This window comes from Marmota marmota, unplaced genomic scaffold, assembly GCF_001458135.2.
Source record: "Marmota marmota marmota unplaced genomic scaffold, marMar, whole genome shotgun sequence".
NCBI classification, from domain to species: Eukaryota; Metazoa; Chordata; class Mammalia; order Rodentia; family Sciuridae; genus Marmota; species Marmota marmota.
In genome coordinates this window covers 540,304-562,682 of record NW_026000241.1, presented here as the reverse complement: position 1 = coordinate 562,682, position 22,379 = coordinate 540,304, and the positions used below count along the sequence as shown (strand labels likewise).

The 22,379-nt window shown below is 46.5% G+C and overlaps 1 protein-coding gene across 2 annotated transcripts in view; it reads left to right on the top strand.

The window, feature by feature from the left end:
* The window catches only part of Dnmt1 (DNA methyltransferase 1), a 59,816-nt gene that overhangs the window by 15,318 nt on the left and 22,119 nt on the right, over positions 1-22,379 (top strand). Inside the window, exons 10-28 of one of the 2 annotated variants that reach the window (XM_015488986.2) lie at positions 880-961; positions 3,729-3,763; positions 4,136-4,214; positions 6,793-6,827; positions 7,133-7,178; positions 7,271-7,351; positions 7,427-7,536; positions 10,458-10,576; positions 10,855-10,947; positions 12,001-12,152; positions 12,383-12,570; positions 12,670-12,853; positions 15,429-15,526; positions 15,716-15,863; positions 16,772-16,887; positions 17,046-17,250; positions 17,323-17,462; positions 19,330-19,503; positions 21,721-21,942. In XM_015488986.2, the coding sequence (XP_015344472.1) occupies positions 880-961; positions 3,729-3,763; positions 4,136-4,214; positions 6,793-6,827; positions 7,133-7,178; positions 7,271-7,351; positions 7,427-7,536; positions 10,458-10,576; positions 10,855-10,947; positions 12,001-12,152; positions 12,383-12,570; positions 12,670-12,853; positions 15,429-15,526; positions 15,716-15,863; positions 16,772-16,887; positions 17,046-17,250; positions 17,323-17,462; positions 19,330-19,503; positions 21,721-21,942 (2,307 nt within the window). Of the gene's footprint in view, positions 1-879; positions 968-3,728; positions 3,764-4,135; positions 4,215-6,792; positions 6,828-7,132; positions 7,179-7,270; positions 7,352-7,426; positions 7,537-10,457; positions 10,577-10,854; positions 10,948-12,000; positions 12,153-12,382; positions 12,571-12,654; positions 12,854-15,428; positions 15,527-15,715; positions 15,864-16,771; positions 16,888-17,045; positions 17,251-17,322; positions 17,463-19,329; positions 19,504-21,720; positions 21,943-22,379 lie in introns of both variants that reach the window. The other variant, XM_048795229.1, reaches the window with a different exon arrangement.

Sequence of the window (22,379 nt, the reverse complement as noted above, 5' to 3'; positions counted from 1 at the left end):
CGATGACTAGAGTGCTGAACGCTGGTGCAGGACTCCAGCCTGTGAAGTTCAGATCACTGCAGGGAAGGCTAAAGTCACCTGGGATGTTTTCTGACCCTGGCCTGCCCTCAGGGTGGTCCTCAACAGGCTGTCATGTGGTGCCAGAGGCCTCAGAGGCTGTGTTGATTATCTTGCTCTGATAGTGCTTGGTGACAACCCTCCCAGAAGCTCAGCTGCTTAAAACAGCACTCATCCAGCTCAACAGCTGTTAGGTGGCTGAGGTTTACGGGGACTGATGGGGCTGACCCAGCTGCCCCATGAATAGGCCAACCTGGGCACACTCTCATGACGGGGTAGAGCATGATGGCACAGTGAGAAGTGTAGCACTTTCTCAAGTTTCTGATGTCCCATATGAAGGACCTGAGTCCAGAGGTGGGTTGAGTACCCCATCCAAGTGCAGGTCCCTGGTGGAGAGAGACTCTAATCCCTCACATAGCCAGTTTACTATAGTTGCTGGTGCAGACCATACTCAGCCTAGCTCCAAAGGCTAGATGCCCACCTTCTTCCACCACAGGCAGAGCTCCCATCGGGGTCCAGGTAGTGGAGGCTCCCTGTCTGTTGTTCACTGCCATCTCTGATCAATATTCTGTGCAGGGCTGGGCTGGAGCTCTGTGGTGGAGGCTCTGGGTTCAGTTCCTAATACCAAAAAACTCATGAAGCAGTATTTCTGAAGATCTTAAGTTCCAAAGTAATTGGTGCCTTTTGGATTTCCCGCAGTGCAGATAAGAGGTGGCTTGTGCCCTGAATCTAGGAAGGAGACCACTGTAAGCCTTCCGTGGGGCTGCCTGAAGTAGTCCTAACTCCCCAGCTGACTGACACATCTTTTGTTTTATGTGACAGAACACCTATACCGAAACTGGAGGAGGAGCTGGATGGAGAAGCCAGACCAGGGACTCACAATGAAGCGGAAGGAGATAAGCGAGTAAAGGCAAAATTTTTTTTTTAAGTAATATTTTTTGTGGTAGATGGACACAATACCTTTATTTATGTGATGCTGAGGAATGAACCCAGGGCCTCGCAAGTGCTAGGCGAGTGTTCTACCACTGAGCCACAACCCCAGCCCAAGGCAAAATCTTATCTATTCTCATGTTCCTGTTTGGTTGGTGGAAACAGTACAGGGCATGGCTCTGGGATTCAAACCCAGCCCCACATACTGTGGGATGACTCTGGGCAACTTAATCTGTCGGATCAGTGTCACATGTCTGCACTGATACATAGTGAGCATTGCTGTTCTGTCTCTGCACCATGTTGGAGAGCCTGTGTTTCTAGACTGAGACTGGTGTGCAACCTGCTTCTCTTGAGGCCTTTTCCACCCAAAAGTCTTGATCTGTGCTCAGCTCAGTTCAGCAAGTTCTCCTTTACCAGCCTGCCTATTAAATCGTTCTGAGCCTAGTTCTCTTCTTGCTCCCCAGCCAGCCTCCCTGCCTCCTACTCAGCCAAAGAAGCATTTTTAAAACCTAGAATAAGCTGGGTGTGGTGGCACATTTCTGAAACCTAGCCCCTACAGAGGCTGAGGCAGGAGGATTGCAGATTCTAGGCCAGCCTGGGCAACTTGGTGAGATCCTGTCTCAAAGTAAAAATAAATAAATAAATAAATAAAAATAAAAAAGGGAGGGGGTGCTGGGGATGTATCTTGGTGGTGGAGTGACCGAGGGTTCAATGCCTAGAATCAGACACACACACACCAAAAAAAAAAAAACACCCAAAACACAAAAATAGTTGTTCCCTAGTTTATTCCGAGGATTGGTGCCTGGACCCTCTGATACCAAAGTCTGCTCAAGTCCTTTACACAAAATAACATATTTGCAAACTACACACATCCTCCCATATGCTTTAAATCATTTCTAGATTATGTATGCTGCCTAATACAACATAAATGCTATGTAAATAGTTGTTATACTGTACTCTTTTTTTTTTTGTACCAAGGATTGAACTGGGGGCACTTGACCAATTTAGAGACAGGGTCTCACTGAGTTGATTAGCGCCTCACTAAGATGCTAAGGCTGGCTTTGAACTTGCGATCCTCCTGTCTCAGCCTCCCGAGTTGCTGAGATTACAGGCATGTGTGACTGTGCCCGACTGGCTGTTACACTGTATTTAGGAAATGACAAGAACAGTGTGTTCATGTTAAGGATAGGAAAATCCTGAGCATCTTCCGTCCCCAGTTGGATGGATCAGATGATATGGAGGGCCCCTAGTTCTTGGGGCTTGACCTCTGAAAGTGTAGGCTGACAGTACTATCCTCTACCTGAGCTTTAAGCAAGAGGGACAGGCTATGTGCTGGGGGCTGCAGGCCTCTGCTCCCCTAATAGGGAATCACAAACTTGGGTAGTCCCAGGGCTACCCATGTGGTTTTTCTGCCTGTTGAGATCTAGAGTGAAGCCCAAAGTCACAGCCTTACTGGGTCATGAGCTGGTTGGCAATGGTTCCCTGTTTTTGTCCCGTGGCACATGAGCCGTAGGTATGGCCGCCAGTGGGCTGTGATGTCTCACTGCCTCTCTCCTTTCCTGTCCAGATATGGGTTGCATTTCCATCAGTGCTTGCCTGAAATCCCTTCAGAAGGGAGAGACAATAGAAGTATAAACACTCTATCCTCAGTTGGACTTTTTGCCCCTTGGTAGAAAGGGATGTCAGGATCAAACATGTGGCTTTTTAAACTTTTAGTTGTAGAAGGACACTACACCTTTATCTTATGTTTTATGTGGTGCTGAGGATCAAACCCAGTGCCTCACACTTGGTAGGCAAGTGCTGCTCCACTGAGCCACAACCCCAGCCCCCTAGTAAGGTATTTTATTATATACAGCCTCACAAAATACTAGATTGTCCATGTAAGTTAATAACAGAGTTGGGAAATTCTGCTTTTTTTGTTAGCAGTAGGGATTGAATCCAAGGCAGTTTACCACTGAGCTACATCCCCAGCCTTTTTTATTGTTTTGAGACAGGGTCTTGCTAAGTTGCCCAGGTCGGCCTTGAATTTGTGATCCGCTTGCCTCTGCCTCCTGCGTTGCCAGAATTAGTAGTGTTCCATTGCACTGGCCTGGAATTTCTGCTTTTTCTCAATCTTTTCTTTTCTGAAACTCTATTCCTTTTTTTTTTTTTCTTATATCCCAATGTCTGTAAAAGTCTTAACCACTTACCAGAGGACTGGTGGGACTTTAGCCTTTCTGGACAACATCAGCACAATGTCCACAAATTCCCCTTTACACTCAACTTTCCTAGGACAGAAGTTGGCAGGGTGTGGCTAGCAGGACAAATCCAGCCCACTGCCTGTTTTTTGTAAACTTTTCTTAGAATGCAGCCACATCTCTTTATTCATACTTTCTGCGGCTGCTCTTGTGGTACAGTGGCAGGAAGGATAGTCGTGACACAAACCCCATGGCTTACAAAACTGAAAATACCTGGCCCTTAACAGAAGCAGGTCACCAACCCCTGGTCTAGGCAATTTGTTTGCAGGGGTATGTGTTGGGTGTTATAGAAGATTCTTTAGTACCTGCTTATTGGTAGGTTGGGGAAACTGGGGAGTAAATATTTGAAGCTTCATCTTCACCCTGTAGTCCTGCCCGTGTTGTTCTTGTTCCCTGGCTCTGTAGTGCAGAAGGCTGTAGCCTGTTTTCTGGTATCGAATTTCATCTTGCTATCTGTCTCAAACTAATTTTTCCCTTTATTTCTCTCTCCCCTTTCCTTGTTAGGATGAAAGGAGGTCTAGAAGTCAATCCAAAGACCTGTAAGTAACTAAAATGCTTGTTTGTCATCCCAATTATTAAAACCTCTGTTCTAGAACCTGGGATGATACAGGAGTCATGGGGAATGGTTGGTGTTGGAAGGAAAGTGCCGATGCGCAGGGCTGGGTGCCAAGTCATCCTGTGCCCGCCCTTTCCTGAACCTGGCACAGTTGTGTCTCAACTTCCAGCACTTCCTTCAGGGCCCACATCTGTGGGGGCTTCTGTGGGCCTTGTTTTAGGGTGACAAGTTAGCAGTGTGCTTCAGAGCCCCATGAACATTTTGCTTTTCAATAGGGAGGCCTTATTTTGTCATTCGGCACAAGTTAACAAGTTTTTCTGAGCTAATATTTGATACATATTTGTCCACCCAACAGAGCTGCCAAACGGAGACCTGACGAAAAAGAACCTGAACGAGTAACTCCACAAATCTCTGAGAGAGATGAGGATGAAAAGGTAAAGGTCATGCTTTCAATCTCATTGTATTTCATAAAGTCCATTGACTTTAAAAAATGGGATTTTATTTTTTAACTTGCATTTATTATGAAAATATTCAAACATACCCAGTAGACCAAAGGTAGTAAATCTCTACATACTCATTCTCAGTCTTCAGCAGATAGCAGCTAAGGCCACGTAAGTTTATCTTCACCCAAACCTTGTCCTACATGATGTTGCATAAGTTAGACATAGTACAGGAGAAATCTCAAAGGAAGAACTCATTTTAAACATGACCATAGGGTGTTATCATACATCAGGTAAAATATCTAGTCTGTGTTTGCATTTCCCTGGTTGTCTCTTATTTTTAGAGTTTGAATCATAGGTCCAAAGATCTAGACAATGTACAATCATGTATTGCTTAATGACAGGGATATATTCTGGGAAATGATTCCTTACATGATTTTGTCATGGTGTGAACACGAGTGTACATACACAAACTAAGATGGCTATGTGACATCAGCAGGTGACAGACGGTGGTCTCATGGGTCCATCAGTCAAGATGTTATGCAATACAGGATTGTATTTGGTTGAGATTTGTCCTAAACCTCTAGTTTTCCTGGTCTGCAAATTTCTTAACTAAGAAATTTTTCTTATCTGTAGTGTCCTAGGTTCTAGATTTTACCAGTTTTTATCTTCTTCAACCCTATCTCCTTCAGGCTGCTTGGCTAGATGCAGGTTGTTACTTTAGAGAATTTATTAGGAGGTGGTGCTATATGCTTCTTGCAGTATCACCTTGGTAAGCACAGTGGTCTCTCAAGGATGAGATTGGTCCTGGGCTCAGATGGCATCAGCCTGATCCATCCATTATAAAGACCCTTAACCTTTTCACCTTTTTTTTTCCCTATTGTTGAGGATCAAACCCAGGGCCTTCTATCAAGTCCTCAGTGGGTGTGCTTGGTTTTTTTTTTTAGTTGTTGATGGACCTTTGTTTTTATGTGGTGCTGAGGATCAAACCCAGTGCTCACATGCTGGGCAAGTGTTCTACCACTGAGCCACAAACCCAGCCCTGTCTTCACTGTTTTGAACTGTCATCGCAACCGTGATTTTTGCCAAAAGTTGCAAAGTGGCAGTAATCTAAGTCCTTTGCTTGCCTTATTTTTGGCAGCACTGGGGATTAAACCCAGAACCTTGCACATGCTAGGCAGGAGTTCTACCTCTTAGCTACATAGCTGGCCCTTTCAAAAATTTTATCTTTAGGCTGTCTTGCTACATCATTACCCAGGCTGGACTTGAACTTGTGATTCTCTTGCCTCAGCTTCCTGAATTGCTGGGATCAAAGGTGTGTGCTACTATACCTGGCTTACCTGAACCCACTCTAAAAATTTCCCTACGATGAGTTTGCTCGGGCTGCCATAATACATTGTGCAGCTCACATGACTGACTTTGGGCTGGGGCTGTGGCTCAGAGGTAGAGCACTCGCCTAGCATGCATGAGGCGCTGGGTTTGATCCTCAGCACCACATAAAAATAGATTGTGTCCACCTATAACTAAAAAAATGAATGTTTAAAAAAAAAAAAACCTGACATATATTTGCTCCATGTTTGGAGGCTAGAAGTAGAAAGTTAAGGTGGTGGTATCAGGGATAGTCTCTAGTGAGGCTTCTCTGGTTCATACAGCTGCCACCTCACTGTGTTCATGTGGATTTCCTCTGGACTGGCACCTAAAGAGCGGGCTCTGGTGTCCCTTTCCCTTTATAAGGACATCACTCATACCTTTAACCTCAGTTGCCTCCTTTAAAGCCATGTCTCTGGCCAGGCATGGTCGTGCCCACCTGTAATCCCAGCAGCTCAAAGCCAGCCTCAGCAATAGTAAGGCTCTAAGCAACTCGGTGAAATCCTGTGTCTAAATAAAATAAGGCTGGGGATGTGGCTCAGTGGTCGAGTACCCCTGAGTTCAATCCCTGCTGCCCCCAAAAAAACCTGAATATAGTTGGCACCCCATTGGGTTTTAACTTGTTTCGTCCCATAGTCCCAGAAGTAGAACACCTAGAAAAATTTAAGTTATGCAACAAATAGTCTAGTTATGCTAACTTTGAAATGTTTTAAAGGACTATTTCTTACTATTTTGAGTATTGGGTGACTGATAAGAGCATATGAATGTAATACTCTTTATTTCACATGGAAAAAATACAGGGTATATAAGCTCTAGGTTATGACTTTTAAATCTATTTTAATATACTTGTGTCAATTTTACTGAATTATTCACAGAATTAATAACTTGAGGCTGAATGGGTTAACGTTAGAATTTGGAGGGGACACAGTTCAGCTACTTTCCTAGATACCACTTGTACAAGAAAACTAGGATTTATTTGTTTTAAATTGGCTCCTTGGGACTCCTAAGGAAGTCTTTGGTTATAAGACTTTTGTAAGATTTGGGCACTGGGATAAGTTGGGTCTTATCTCCTGTTCCTCTCATTGCTTTCTTCCCCATTGCATAAGTTTTTTGATAATTATATGTGGAATTCTCAACTCGGAAGCCCCATCCAGATATAGAATTCTTTCTTACTCTTTATTCTGCTTTTGTCTCTTGTATTTAGGAGGAAAAAAGACGAAAAACTACACCCAAAGAACCGTAAGAATTTTTTTGTTTATATGAAGCAGATCATAATGTTAAGACAGTTCTAGAAGGAAGTAGCTTTGAGTTGCTGGAGCAACCTTAGCCATTGAGTTGGGTTGGGGACCAGGATACTCCAGTTCTGCAGGCTGGAGCAGGATTCCTCTAGGCAGTAAAGAACCACTTGTGACCTGGTGCCTCGTCAGTTACTGTGGCAGCTGGTGTCTGTGGTTGGGGGGTGGATTAGGCTTCAGTCTGACAGGGTGGATTTTGATATATTCTGAATTGATTAAAGTGCAATCAGTTTTGTGCTTTATTCCCAGAGCTGAGAAAAAAATGACTCGGAACAAAACCCTTTTGAACCCCAAGGTAAACATACACGTGGGAATGAGGCAGGTGCTGTGGTGCCGTGAGGGTTGCTCCCTCTGCCTCTGAGGCCATTTCTGTTCCTGTTCCCACAGGTTCAGCCACCCAAGTGCAACGAATGCGGGCAGTTCCTGGATGATGTTGACCTCAAGTATGAGCAGCACCCCTCTGATGCGGTAAGTTCCAGCACTTTTGTCACCCTTTTCTCACACCTCCTGTGTGCTTCTGCTTATTGGTCCCATGTCCCTCAGCTGGAAGAGCCCCAGATGTTGACAAATGAGAAACTGTCCATCTTTGATGAAAATGGATCTGGCTTTGGGAGTTACGAAGATCTTCCCCAACACAAACTGACGTACTTCAGGTAACTGATGTGCTTGCATGTGGGTGTTTGCTTCATTATATTAAGTCATGTCTCTGAAATCATTCAAGTTCTTGCTATCCTGGAGAAGTCCTTAACACCTAACCTGCAACGTTTCTCAAGCTGCTAACCATTTGTGGGTAAGAGCACAAAGCTGGTGGAGGTATAGTAGACCTTGCCCAGGTATATCAGTTTTGTATTTTGGTTCTTAACATCTCTAACATCTTAACATATTAAGTCTGCAGTCTGTATCCATCTTGAAGGTCAGCTCTGTGCTGGGTGCTGATCTAGGTCCTATCAAGTCCTAGCCTTCATGAGACAATATAAGTGACACCTGCTGGGTATAGGTTGAACATTCCCTATCTGAAACACTTGGTCAGAAGTGTTAGATTTCTGTTTTATTTACTTATTTAGAATATTTACATGTACGTGAGATTTCTTGGATGGGGCCCAAACTTAAACATGACATTCACTTGTTTCACATGTTTTATATGGCAGGCATTTCAGTGCATCTGCTTTACACAGGATCAGGGGTGCACATTTCCACTTGTGTTGATGCTCAGTGTTTTGGGATTTTGGATTAGTGATGCTCTCTCAAACTAACAACTATGACAAATTTCAAAGCCTGATGAACACAGGTGGGAGAAAGATCCTCTGTTTAGAGGGTGATACCTTGAATAAGCTCCTTGGTCACAAGAGAACTCTGGGGAGAGCTGGGGTGGAGGTGGCGTGCCTAAGGGCTCGGGTGGGCCTGTGCTGGCTGTGGAGGGTGTTAGTCTGGTATGGCCTACATGGCAACGGGGCCCAGGCCTTGGAGACTATTTCTGGTGGTGGGGAGCCCCTCAGGAGTACCCATTAGAAGTCTCAGATGGACATGGCTCCTGGAACCACACCCCTTCCCAGGCTGGGATTCTCCTGCTGGCTTGAACAAGATCCGTTTATGTGCAACCTCACTCCACATGCCTTCTGTGGTTGACGTGCCTCCTCCCCTTCTCCTTCCCTACCACTGTGATCCTGATCCATGTCAGGAGGCTGTCTGGCTTCCAGCAAGCCTCAGGGCCAGGCCCAAAGTAGGGCACCAGATCTCTGGTGGGCTTGAGTGAAGCCTGCTGGGGCAGACACAGCATAGGGTCGGGCCTGAGGGCCTCCTTATGATGTTGACCTCAAGTATGAGCAGCACCCCCCTGATGCGGTGAGTTCCAGCACTGTTGTCATCCTTTTCTCTCGCACCTCGTGTGCTTCTGCTTATTGGTCCCGTGTCCCTCAGCTGGACGAGCCCCAGATGTTGACAGATGACAAACTGTCCGTCTGAGCTAGGGTGGGGGCTAGTGCAGGCTTGAATGCCCTGCTGTCTGCTGCAGTCAGGGGTTTCTGTCAACCTGTTCTTGTTGGGGGGGGTGGTACTGAGGACATGCTTCCCTGGAACCAGACTGCCTGCGTTGTTCAGGGACTCTGCATGTGATGGGAACAAGTCACAGGCAGGGTCCAGCCTGTGAGTCTGGGTTTTATCCCTGCCTGGAGACGAAGTCCTCTCCAATGTTGCCTCTATGGAGAGAGACCCTGTCAGGCCGGGGACTGATCTTTCCCTCCTGTGGCCCTCCTTTGATACATTCTGTCCATGTCTTTCCACTGGATCTTAAGTCCTGAGGGTGGGATTGTGGGGTCTGTCCATGGTGCCTGGCATGGGGGCCAGGCTCAATTCTGGGTGTTTAGTTTTTTTATTACTTAAAAAGTTCTGACTGGGGCGTAGCTCAGTGGTAGAGCCCTGGCATACGCAAGGCGGGGCCAGTCTCTAGGACTGCAGAAATATTGGGAGAGGCCGAGGTGGAGCTCAGTGGTATAGGATCCAGCATGCCAAGCAGATGCTCTGTTTAAGCCCCAGCACTGCAAATAAAGTTTTGAAGTTTGTCCTCTTCTGATTCCTCACTTACGGAAGAACTTGCCCCTAAATGTCAAGGGGTGTCTGAGCAGAAATATGGATGCCCATTTTATGGTTGAGATTGAACCCCCAACAAGAGGCACAAGGCATTCCCTACATGACACATTCTCCCTTTTCATCTGTTCTATAACCTGCTTTAAGTTTTGGAATTTTTGTTTTTGGTAGCAGGAATTGAACCTGGGTGTACTATATTGCTGAGCTATATCCCCAGTATTTTCTATTATTTTGAGATAGGGTGTCTCTAAGTTGCTGAGGCTGGCTTTGTACTTGTGATCCTCCTGCCTCAGTCTCCCAAGAGGCTGGGATTACATGCCTGACCATCATGCCCAGCTTAATTTTCTTGGTGAAGTGATTCACATAACCCAAATTAATTATATATAGTACAAAACATCCTGAATTGGTAAATCTATAGGAATAAAGTAAATTGCAATTCCTAAGGATTTGAGGGAATAGAGAGCGACAGCTTAATGGGTACAAGGTTTTATTTTGGGTAATGGAAATGTTTTAGAGCTAGATGGGTCATTGTGCAGTGTGGTGAGTGAGTAGTCTGTTCAAGAAGCCAGTGTTTCTCCCACTGTCAGTCTTTTTTTTTTTTTTTTTTTTTTTTTGTACTAGGGATGGAACACGGGGAACTTCATCACTGAGCTACATCCCCAGTCCTTTATTCATTTTGAGCCAAGCCTCATGAAGTTGCTGAGGGTGGACTTAAACTTGCAATTGTCCTCCTTCAGCCTCTTGAGTTGCTGGAATTAGAGGCATGCATACCACACCCAGTTTCCCACTGTCTCACCTCAGCATCACTTTGACACAGGTCAGGGGATTGGATAGATGCCATGGGTGATAGAACATGGTACTAATCTTATGTTCTGGCAGCCAAAAAGATAACCAAGTCTAGTACTTGTCCATTGCCTTATGCCCGATTCTAATCGTAAGTGATGACCTGCCTTCCCTGGTCATCTGTTGAGCCTCCCTTTATTGCCCATAGTGTGTACTGTAAGCGAGGTCACCTGTGCCCGATTGACACTGGCCTCATCGAGAAGAACGTGGAGCTTCTCTTTTCTGGTACAGCAAAACCAATCTATGAAGATAATCCGTCTCTTGAAGGTAGGTGTTATGATTCAGGGTTGTGTTTGGGTGTGATGGTTTAAAACCAAACGCAAAACACTTCAAAGCAATAGTCCACTGAACTGCTGCCCCTTACAGTTAGAGTTTGGATCTCTGTCTTGCCCAGTGAAAGCAAAGTCACCCTGATGAGGACTGTGCCCCCAGCTAATAAGAAACATCAACTGAGCTGGGCCCTTAGAGCCTCACATAGCTTTCTTGGGTCCTATGAGTCAGCGTGCTTATTTAGTTTCCTATTGGAAAACTTCTTCCTCTCACAGGTGGTGTTAATGGCAAGAATCTTGGCCCCATTAATGAATGGTGGATCACTGGCTTTGATGGAGGTGAAAAGGCACTCATCGGCTTCAGCACCTGTAAGTGTCGGACCAATCTCAGGATGTTCTGAATCTGAAGGGGCCTTGGCTCTTGCCCTTCCTGGGGGTTGATTGGACTCTAGTAGAAAGTCTTGGCAGGCTTGGAGAGCCCTGCTCAACCATGGCTCATTTATCTGCAACATGTTATCTCTGGCCTCTCATGTTAATCTCTGGCCTTGGAACTGACCCTCTAGTTTTTGGGTTTTTTGGTACTGGAGATTGAACCCAGGATCACTCGACCACTGAGCCATATCTCCAGCCCTATTTTGTATTTCATTTAGAGACAGGGTCTCACTGAGTTGCTTAGGGCCTTGCTAAGTTGCTGAGGCTGGCTTTGAACTCTTGATCCTCCTGCCTCAGCCTCCCAAACCACTGGGATTACAGACATGCACCACTGCATCTGGCTTGCCCCTCTAGTTTTAAAGGCAGGTCTTATTCTTTTTTTCGTAGTGGGGACTGAAACCAGAGGGGCTCTACTCCGAGTCACATCCCTAGCCCTTTGTTTTAAGACAGGTTCGTGCTAAGTTGCATAGGACCTTGGCCTCCCGGGTTGCTGGGATTACAGGCATTGTCACTGTGCCTGACTACAAGTCTTACTCTGGCAACTCAAACCCAGACCACACTCCAGACACCAGGAACAAGCTCACTGAACACCAGCTTAGCTCATCTTCATTCTCTAGCCGGCCCAGACAAGCCTCTTTAGGATGAGCTGATACGTTATACTTTTTTATTTGGATGTGGAATGACTTTTAAACTGTATTACTGCCCTTTTCCCAGTGTAAGTGCCATCAGGTTCAAACTGCTTTTTAAAATGTCACATTCCAGGTATGATGGCACACATCTATAGTTTGAGCTACATGGGAGACTGAAGCAGGAAGGGTCAGTGAGACAAAGCTTGGGCAACATTGCGAGGTTCCCACCTCTTGAAAACCAAATGAAATAAAAAGAACATCTTTGCAAAGAAATAATAAGTGTTTGAGATGGAGGTGCTGATAATTACCTTGATTTGATCATTCCATTTTGTTTTTTAACAAAATCATGTGTTCCTGCCAGCATTTGCCGAATACATTCTGATGGAACCCAGCCCAGAGTATGCCCCAATATTTGGGCTGATGCAGGAGAAAATCTACATCAGCAAGATAGTAGTGGAATTCCTCCAGGGCAACCCTGATGCGACCTATGAAGACCTGATCAACAAGATTGAGGTAAGAGGGTTGTGGTCTGCATCATCTGGGTTCAGTCCAGTTTGCACCCACTGTGGTCGTTGCTTGAACACTCACATCCACTTCCAGAATCAGCAGAAGCTGCCTGTTGGCTCTATGAGGATACCAGGGCTGGGGCTAGAGTGCTGACCTAGTGTGTGCAGGGACCTGGCTTCCATCCCCTGCACCACAAAAAAAGTTGGAAACATCTGACTTTCTTATCTTTTTCCAAGACCACGGTTCCCCCATCTACAATCAACTTGAATCGGTTCACAGAGGATTCTCTCCTTCGACACGCCCAGTTTGTGGTGAGCCAGGTAGAGAGTTATGATGACGCCAAGGACAGTGACGAGCAGCCCATCTTCCTGACCCCCTGTATGAGAGACCTCATCAAGTTGGCAGGGGTCACCCTGGGACAAAGGTAAGGGTGTAGCGGGAATTGAAGTGAGAAGCTGAGACCGGGACAGATTCCTGTGTCCAGTGTCCCGGTCACATAAAATGGTAGACGCTTCTCCCTTAGGCGAGCCGAAAGACGTCAGACCATCAGGCATCCTGCCAAGGAGAAGGATAAAGGACCCACAAAAGCCACCACCACCAAACTAGTCTACCAGATCTTTGACACTTTCTTCGCAGAGCAGATTGAAAAGGATGACAGGGAGGACAAAGAGAACGCCTTTAAACGCCGGCGGTGTGGAGTCTGCGAGGTAATCCACCTGAGCTGCATTCAGGTCCCTCTGAGCTGGCCCAGGTCCCAGCCACATCCCTGTGCAGCTCCTGTCTTTGTGCCTCAAGACTTACTGCTCAAATGTGGCCCCTACAGTAGAATTGTGGGGAAAGAGTCGTCTGGGGGAGAACCTGAATGTTGCATAGAACAGTCTGAAGCATGACAGTAAGCCACTGTCACTTACTGGAGAGCCTGGCCTCCTGGGGGCCTTCGGTCTTCTGCACTTCCTCATGCGAGTCTATAGGCTCCCTGTGGTCACTGAGGTAGCAGCTACCACCCATAGCCGAGAGGCCATTCCCAGGAGCCACCTGTCTCAAACTTCCTGCCAAAGTAGGTGCTTGATTCAACTTAATTGGAGGTCATAAGAGACCTCTTTGATTTTTTTTTTTTTAACATATGTAGTTGTCTCTCTGTATTCATGGGTTCCACATCTTGTAGTGAGCTAATCGCTGATCAAAAGTATTCAGAAAGATTGCATCTGAGCTGAATGCAAACAGGCTTTTCCCTAAGCGATTATGGTGACAATTCTGTACATAGCACTTCCATTGTGTTAGGGATTCTACACCTAGAGATGATTTAAAGTGGGAGGATGCACATTTATTCCAAGTAAATACCCATTTTGTATAAGGGACTTGAACATCTTTTTGTTTTTGTCTTGTTTGGGGCAAATCCCAGATTCTGCAGATACCAAGAGACAACTGTGTTTACTGTAGAGAAATTAACCCCCAAATTCTATGGCCCAGAGAGCACATACTTTGGAATGTTTTTTAGTTTCTTTGAGGCAGCTACTGCACCTCTGCCTTTAAAGAACTGCCACTTATGCTTCACGCTGGCTCGCAGCTCTGCCTGTCTTCCTCAGCAGCAGCCCTCGGCAGGGGTTTGCACATCTTCACCATTCTTGTTTTGTTTTTATTTATTTAGCATGCATGATTCCAATGATTATTACTTTTGAAGTCTTGTAATATAGCTGCAGTTGTATGCAACTGATGTGTTAACAGAGAGATAGTTAACTCATCATAACTGTTTTCAACGGACTCCTCCATGACATTAATGTTGTAATGCTGCAGCAACATCCTGGAGCAAAAATTCTTGTGAGTTTCTCTTAGAAGCAGAGTTGCTGGGACACAGGTGTGCATACAGCTATCTCTAACTGTGGGGTATTGGTTCCAAGACACCCCTTGAACACAAATCCTTATGTTTTAGTCTCCTATATGATGGCATAGTATATGCACGTAGACTCCAAATATCCTCTGTACACTTTATTTTTAACTTAGTTGTAGATGGACACAATTTTTTTTTAACTTGGTGCTGAGGATTGAACACAGTGCCTCAACATGTGCAAGGCAAGCACCACTGAGGTACAAACCCAGTCCCTCTTTGTGGGGACTTTAAATCAACTCTAGGTCACTTATAGTACCAGATATCATGTAAACACTATGGAAATGCACTGCTGGGAATGGTACACAGGCTTGTTCAACAAGCCTCTCCTGCTGTGCTATGTGCCCGGCCCTTTTGAGATGGCATCTCCCTAGGTTACTGAGGCTGGGTTTGAACTTGCCATCCTCCTGCCTCAGCCTCCTGAGCAGTTGGGATTACAGACATGTACCGCTATGCCCACCTGGAAATGTTTTTTTATATTGTATTGTTTAGGGAGTAATGGCAAGAGAAGGTCCCTATAGTGTGGGTTTTTTTTTTTTTTTTTCAAATATTTTAATCTGTGGCTGTTGGACCATGATGTGGAACTCACAAATGTAGAGAGCCCACTGCAGTTCATTTATGAACATCCCAACTTATTCCTCAGTGATGGGCAGCTTCTCAGTATTACAAATGACATCCTTGAGCAAGGCTCCTGTGAGTGTCATCTTGGAGGTAGAGTGGCCAGGGTGTGGTGTGCACTTACCTGGAAATTGTTCTCCAAGGTGGTTTTACCAATTTGTCTTCTGAGTGGTGCCTTTCCCATGCCACCTGTCTGGCTGCTTAATAATCCTTGCTAATCTGGAATGCTATCTTGTTTTTAACTTTTGTCATTCCTCCTATGTTAAATGTGTTTTTAAAAACAAACTCACCAGAAATGATTGGTTCCTTATGGCCAGTTGATTTGCCTTTTTTTTTTTTTTTTTTAAAATATCCGGCCAAGTGTGGTGGCACACACCCTTAATCCTAGCAACTTGGGAGGCTGAGGCGAAATAGCCAAGTTTGAGGCNGGCAGCTGGTGTCTGTGGTTGGGGGGTGGAGTACTTGACCACTGAGCCACACCCTCAGCCCTTTTATGTATTAAAGATGGGGTCTCACTGAGTTGCTTAGCACCTCACTGTTGCTGAGGCTGGCTTTGGACTCACAATCCTCCTGCCTCAGCCTCCCAAGCCTCTGGGATCACAGGTGTGCGCCATGGCGCCTGGCTTCATTTGCTTTTTTTTTTTTTAATTATAGGTGGACATAATAACTTTTATGTGGTGCTGAGGATCGAACCCAGCACCTCACGCATGCCAGGAGAGCGCTCTGCCTCTGAGCTCCAGCCCCAGCTCTTCATTTGCCTTTTTAATGATATTTTTCAGGTTTGCCAACAGCCTGAGTGTGGAAAGTGCAAAGCCTGTAAGGACATGGTTAAATTTGGTGGCAGTGGACGGAGCAAGCAAGCTTGTCTAAAGAGGAGGTAGGTTGGGCCACCTGTTCTCATGGCAGCTGGTGCAGGTGTGCTGTGCAGAAGGGCCTGCCTGGTGTAGAGCAGGCAGGAGTCCTATGTCTAGGGTCATCCCAGACTGGTCCCTGCTCCCAGACTACAACAGCCTCTGTTGGTTTGACTCTCCTCATAGAGAGGTCCTTACAACAAGTGACTTTGCAGGTGTCCCAATATGGCAATGAAGGAGGCAGATGATGATGAAGAAGTTGACGACGACATCCCAGAGGTGCCATCACCCAAAAAAATGCATCAAGGGAAGAAAAAGAAACAGAACAAAGATCGGATCTCTTGGGTTGGGGAGGCCGTCAAGGTAATCCTCAGATCAGACTCTCCTTTGATTTACCGCGGGCTCCTGAGGAGCAAGTGGTCTGATAATTTCCCTCGTGGTAGCCTGGACCCTGGGGCCAAGAACCTGTGTGCTCCATAAGGAGCTGGAGTGATGGCCTAGCTCCAGAGGGGCTTTGTCTCAACCCTCAACCTCGTGGTGCTAGGAATTCAACCCAGGGCTTCATGTGTTTTAGGCAAGTGTTCTATGAGCTGCACCCCCAGTCCAAGCTCGTGATTTTTGAATGAAATTGTGAGGAGTTTTTTTTTTTTTGTAGTTGTATATGGACAGCATGCCTTTATTTTGTTTATTTTTACTTGGTGCTAAGGATTGAACCCAGTGCTTCACATGTGCAAGGCCACTGAGCTACAGCCCCAGCCCATGAGTTGTATTTTTAACTTTTTTTTTTTTTTGGTGTTGGTGCTGGGGATTGAGTATGTTTTAGTTTTTTTGGTGTTGTACTAGGGATTCAACCCAGGAGCATTAACCACTGAATTACATCCCCAGACCTTTTTTGTACTTTATTTAGAGACGGGGTCTCTCTGAGTAACTTAGTGCCTCACTAAGTTGCTGAGGCTGGCTTTGAACTCAAAATCCTCCTGACAGCCTCGTGAGCCACTAGGATTAGGAGATTGAATCCAGGGCCTTTGCATGCTTGGTTAGCACTCTACCAACTGCAACTGAGCTGTATCCCTAGCCTATGTTTTTAACTTTTTTTGAGGGGTGTTGGGGGTTGAACCAAGGGCCTTGCACATGCTAAGCATGTGCTCTGTCACTGAGCCACATCCCCTGCCCCGAGTCATGTTTTGGTCTAAGATTTCCAGAGGAACACAGAGGTGAGGCCTAGCAAGGACCCTGGAGATGACCCTTATTTGAACTTCATCTTATTCCAGACTGATGGGAAGAAGAGTTACTATCGTCAGGTGTGCATTGACGCGGAAACCCTGGAGGTGGGGGACTGTGTCTCTGTCATTCCAGATGACTCCTCAAAACCTCTGTATCTAGCAAGGTGTGTATCCTTCTGCTTGTTTTTAGCATACTCACAAACAAGTAGGAGGTACCTGTTGAACCAGAGTAAAACCCAAAGCCCCCAGTTCCCGCAGGGGACTCCGTTAAGCTTCTGATTGTAGGTCAGATCTTTCTCCATATCCTGTCTTCTGACTCCAGGGTCACGGCACTGTGGGAGGACAACGGCAATGGGCAGATGTTCCACGCTCACTGGTTTTGTGCTGGGACAGACACGGTCCTTGGGGCCACATCAGACCCCCTGGAGCTGTTCCTGGTGGATGAGTGTGAGGACATGCAGCTTTCCTACATCCACAGCAAAGTCAAGGTCATTCATAAAGCTCCCTCGGAAAACTGGGCGATGGAGGTGAGTGCCCCTGCCCCTGCACCCCTTACTTTCTATGGAGGTTGTTGCTGACACACATTCCTATCCCCAAAGGGAGGTATGGATCCGGAGTCCATGCTGCCAGGGGACCATGATGATGGAAAGACCTATTTCTACCAGTTCTGGTACGATCAAGACTATGCAAGATTTGAGTCCCCTCCCAAGACCCAGCCAACAGAGGACAACAAGTTCAAGTGAGTGTTAGGAGTGGGTTTGGTGGTTCCCTCCCCATGGCCTTGTCCTGCTACTTGAAGACAATATCTGCCCCCCTACTCCATGCCAGTCCCTCTAGTATCCCAGGTGCTCCTGTCTGGTGGGCTTGCTCCCTCTCCATTGGGTTCCTTGCTGACCAAACCTTTCTGACAACCAGAAAGGTTTGACATTTATGGCGACCTGCAGCTAGCTACCTTAGAGTTTTCCTCCCAGGAGCCCGATGTGTCCTCCTACTCATACGTTGCTCAGTGTGGGACAAAGCTTGTGTGAGCTGGGTATTTTATCCTGTAAACAAGATCTTTTATACCATTTTATACTAACTAGTGGGTAGCTATCTAGGGATTTTTTTTTTTTTTTTCTTTTCTGTTTCTGGAGATAAGAGCACCCTGTGTTCAACCACTGAGCTACATTTCCATACTTATTTTGAGACAGGGTCTTGCTGAGTTGCTGAGGCTGGCCTCAAACTTGGCTATTTCGCCTCAGCCTCCCAAGTTGCTAGGATTAAGGGTGTGTGCCACCACACTTGGCCGGATATTTTAAAAAAAAAAAAAAAAAGGAGTGCCCTGGGCTTTTCTTCTAATTTTTCTCACACATGAACAAAAAGCTGCTGCTGTGCCTCAACTGTTGACTATCTTGGGCAGTTTGCTTTTATATCTATCCAGAATTGCCACAACAGAGCACTCTGTAAAATATTGGTTATTTCCCATTGTGGTCATGTTGTCTGAGAACCACGTGGCTCTCAGATCACAAGAGGATCATGCTGCCTGTGGCTAACCCAGGGAGGGATCAAAGTTAAAAATCTGAAGTGCAGTTTCTACTGAACACACATTGCTTCACCATCGCAAAGCTGAACCATCTCGAATTGGACCATTCATATACTGCAGTACAGGTGATGGGGCAAAGGCAAGAAGAGCTCGCTTAGAGCTTTCTGCATTCTCATCAGTTTGCTGGCTTTTTGACTTGTTTCAAATTTTGTATGTGGTGCTGGAGATGGAACCCAGGGCTTTGCATTTGGGAAGCATGTGCCCTGCCACCCGGCTATACCTCCAGTCCTTTGGGGGTGGTTTTTTTTTTTTTTTTTTTTTAATACTAGGCATTGAACCCAGGGGTGTTCTACCATTGAGCTCCATTCCCCAGCCCTTTTATTTCTTATTGATAAGGAGGCTGTAAGCAATTTAATGAGACCCTAAGTTGCTGAGACTGGCCTCAAACTTGAGATCCTCCATCAGCCTCCCAAGTCATAGGGATTACAGACACACACCACCCACCTGGCCCCTTGATATTTATTTTTAAGGCTGTCTCCACCTCTTTATTATTAAATAAGTCCTTAATGTTGGACTAGGTGTGATGGTGCATGTCCGTAATCCCATCTACTCGGGATGCTGAGGCAGGAAGATCACAAATTCAAGAAACAAATAAAATGAAAGGGCTGAGAATGTAGCTTAGTGATAGAGCACTTGCCTAACATGTGAGGCCCAGTATCAAAAAAATTGTTGGATTTTTCTCACCCTTTCAGCCTTTATGGGGAGAGCAGGATGAGGCACCTCTGGTTTGAGCGCCTCACTGAGCCACTTTTACATGCTTACTCGGGTGGTGTTAACCATATTCCAGTTTCTGTATTGATGGCCCAAAAGTGGGATTGGCTTGTCATTTTCTCAAGGTGTCTCTCTGGGCTCTGATCCCAAATAAATACCTTCAAAGTGTGACCATAAATATGAGAAAGCAGTTCCTTTAGACGTCCCCATCTGTGATTCCCTCCGTGGTTACCAGTCTCTGGATTAGACTGGGGGTGGTGGCTGCACAGTCTCTGCCAGTCAGTCCATGGCCACATTTCTGCCTTCACTGCAGGTTCTGTGCAAGCTGTGCCCGACTGGCCGAAATGAGGCAGAAAGAAATTCCCAGGGCTCTGGAGCAGCTTGTCGACCTGGACAGCAAAATTCTCTACAGCTCTGCCACCAAGAATGGCATCCTGTATAGGGTGGGCGACGGCGTGTACCTGCTTCCTGAGGCCTTCACATTCAAGTGAGTGAGTACCCATCTTTGCCAGGCATGGATCCCTCATAGCTGTCCCCCCCATCCCTCAGTACTAGACGCTGCCCCATTACTCCTATTAGCATCTGTGGTCACCGCTGTCCATTAGAAAGGTTGCAGTTCCCCTGAGCAGTTAGTTGAGTTTCTATTACTGTAATAAAATGCCCAAGGTGACCTCCGTGTTTCACTCTACAGTCATCAGATTTTTTTAATATCTTCTAGTTGTCAATGTTTATTTTTAAGGCTGTCTCCAGCTCTTTAAGGACTTGTTTAAGAATAATGTTGGACTAGGTGTGATGGTGCATGTCCATAATCCCATCTACTCAGGAGGCGGAGGCAGGAAGATCACAAATGCACTCACCTGGGGTCCCTCTCCAGCTCTGACTATCCCTGAGGCCCCTTCTTGGTTGCCACTTTACTATTTATACTATTTGTTTATACGCGATCTGAGAATCATACCCAGTGCCTCACACATGCTAGCCAAGTGCTCTACCCTGAGCTACAATCCCAGCACTCATTGCAGATTTTATGCCAAATATTCTTACAAGAAAGTGGGGTGCAGCTGTTATGTGAAGATTTTAACATTGTCACTATGACTTAAGTCGTTCATTACTAAACTGTCCTTAGAGCAAGATTAGGATGCAGCGTGTCTGTGAATATACTTTAATGTGGTGGCAACAACCGTGATGAAATACGGTAACTCACACAGAGAAGGTGTGTTTTGCCTCAGCTATGGAGGTTCTAGTACAAGACCCACAGAGCCCATTGCTTGGACCTCTGAGGGTGCTGGATGGCCATCAGTGGTAGGGAGCACATGGTGAAACCAACTTCTCTCCACGGGCAGGAAGCAGAAAAGGAAAAGAGAAAGAAGCTGGGTCTCACAATTCCCTTCAAGGGCACAAGCCCAGTGACCTAAGGATCTCTAAAGAGTGCCCCCAGGGCATAGAAGCCTCTGGGGGACCTTAACGTCTGAATTACCAGAGTGAAGCTGTGACTTTGTAAGAGGCTGAGAGTGCTGCACTCACCTGGGGTCCCTCTCCAGCTCTGACCAGCCCTAAGGCCTCTTCTTGTTTGCCACTGCATGATGGCAGAGTGCACCTCTCCTGCAGGGTCTCTGGGGATTGAGTTTGGGGCTTTGCCCAGGGCCTGGTTTATGGTACTGGTGTGGTGTGCATGAGTTCCTTGCTTCAGAAGATCTCTCGTCTGTAGGAGGGTTGAGACTCTCCAGGGAAGAAGTCAAAGCCATAGGTAATTCCCACATGTGATCCTTTCCTTGTCTCAAGAGTCGCATGATTGGAATTAAAACCAACACTTTCTGAACTTGGTTCAATTCCTGGATTTCTAGTTTCATTTCCCTAGAGTTCTACTGGGAACCTGCTCCCCAGCCTTAGTTCAGTCACTGAGCTAAGGGATACAGGAAGCAGGGTGCCTCCAGCTTTGGTGTCTTTCGGCTGTGTCACCCCTCAGGCACTGGTTGTCCTGGGGTGGAGGGGTGGCCTCCCTGTTGTGCTTTCTGCCCGGTGCTCCTGACGCATCAGATAGGCCAAGCACAGCACTGAGGCTCCCTGGGAGCCCAGCAGACAGAGGGACCTAGTGGGGAAGATGAGACAGCTGCTGTCCAGAGCAATAGCAGCTGGCTTTACCATGGGTGTTGGACCAAAATGGAGTTGACCAGGTCCTGTGCCTTCCCTGGGCCTCCAACACTGCTCCTAGGTCACGTGTTTCAGTTGGGATGGCATAGGTCATGCCATAGTGACCACCCACAAATCGGCACACCACAACACTTTCTCTGAGCTCTTAGGAGGTGGGGATGTTTGTCCCAAGGGGCTTGGCTGTTGGATCACTCGGTCCCTGGGCTGTCAGAGCCATCTCCTTGAAATTGCTAGTCTCTTCCCGAGAAGCACGCTGGACATGCCCACGGTAGCTGAGTGCTCCTGTGTCACTTCTGCTCGTGCTCATTAATTGGAGCTTATCACTTACCAAGAAGTACAAAATACCCCATGCCTGGGAGGCAGGAGGGGAGTTAGCAATTTTTGTGTAGTGGTTAAAACTGAACTAGAGTCTGTCTTGATGCAGACCCGAGGGCACCTTACTGCAGTAGCCGAGAAGCTGTGGACCTGAAATGGTGGTGGTTCCTGCTTCGTCCTGCCAAACTGATCACTGCTTGGCTTAAACACTCATTTGTCCCTGATTGTTGATTCTCTGCAGCATCAAGCTGTCCAGCCCTGTGAAACGCCCAAAGAAGGAGCCTGTGGATGAGGATCTATACCCAGAGCACTACCGAAAGTACTCTGACTACATCAAAGGCAGCAACCTGGATGCCCCCGAGCCCTACCGGATTGGCCGGATAAAAGAGATCTTCTGTGCCAAGAAAACCAATGGCAAGCCCAATGAGTCAGACATCAAGATCAGGCTGAACAAGTTCTACAGGTCAGTGGAGGTCTTTGCCTCTACAAGAGGCTGCAGGCTCTTCTAGAAGATGCTACCTGGAGCCAGGTCGTGCTTGACATAGTACGGTCAAACCATGTTAGAATTGGGTAGAAGCTGGGCATGCTGGCACACACCTTAATCCCATCTACTTGAGAGGCTGAGGCAGGAGGATTATAAATTCAAGGCCAGCTTGGGCAACATAGTAAGACCCCCCCCGACACACCCCTCAAAAAAAAAAAAATCCTCAGGCTTTGTGTATAAGGTGCGGTGAGACAAAGTTTCTTCCCTTGTCCTGGGGATTGAACCTAAGGGCATCTGGGTTGCACTGAGCTGCATCCTCTTCCCTTTGAGACAACTTGGCCAAATTGCTTAGGCTAGCTGTAACTTGAGATCCTCCTGCCTCAGCCTCCTGAAAGCTAAAATTACAGGCATGCACC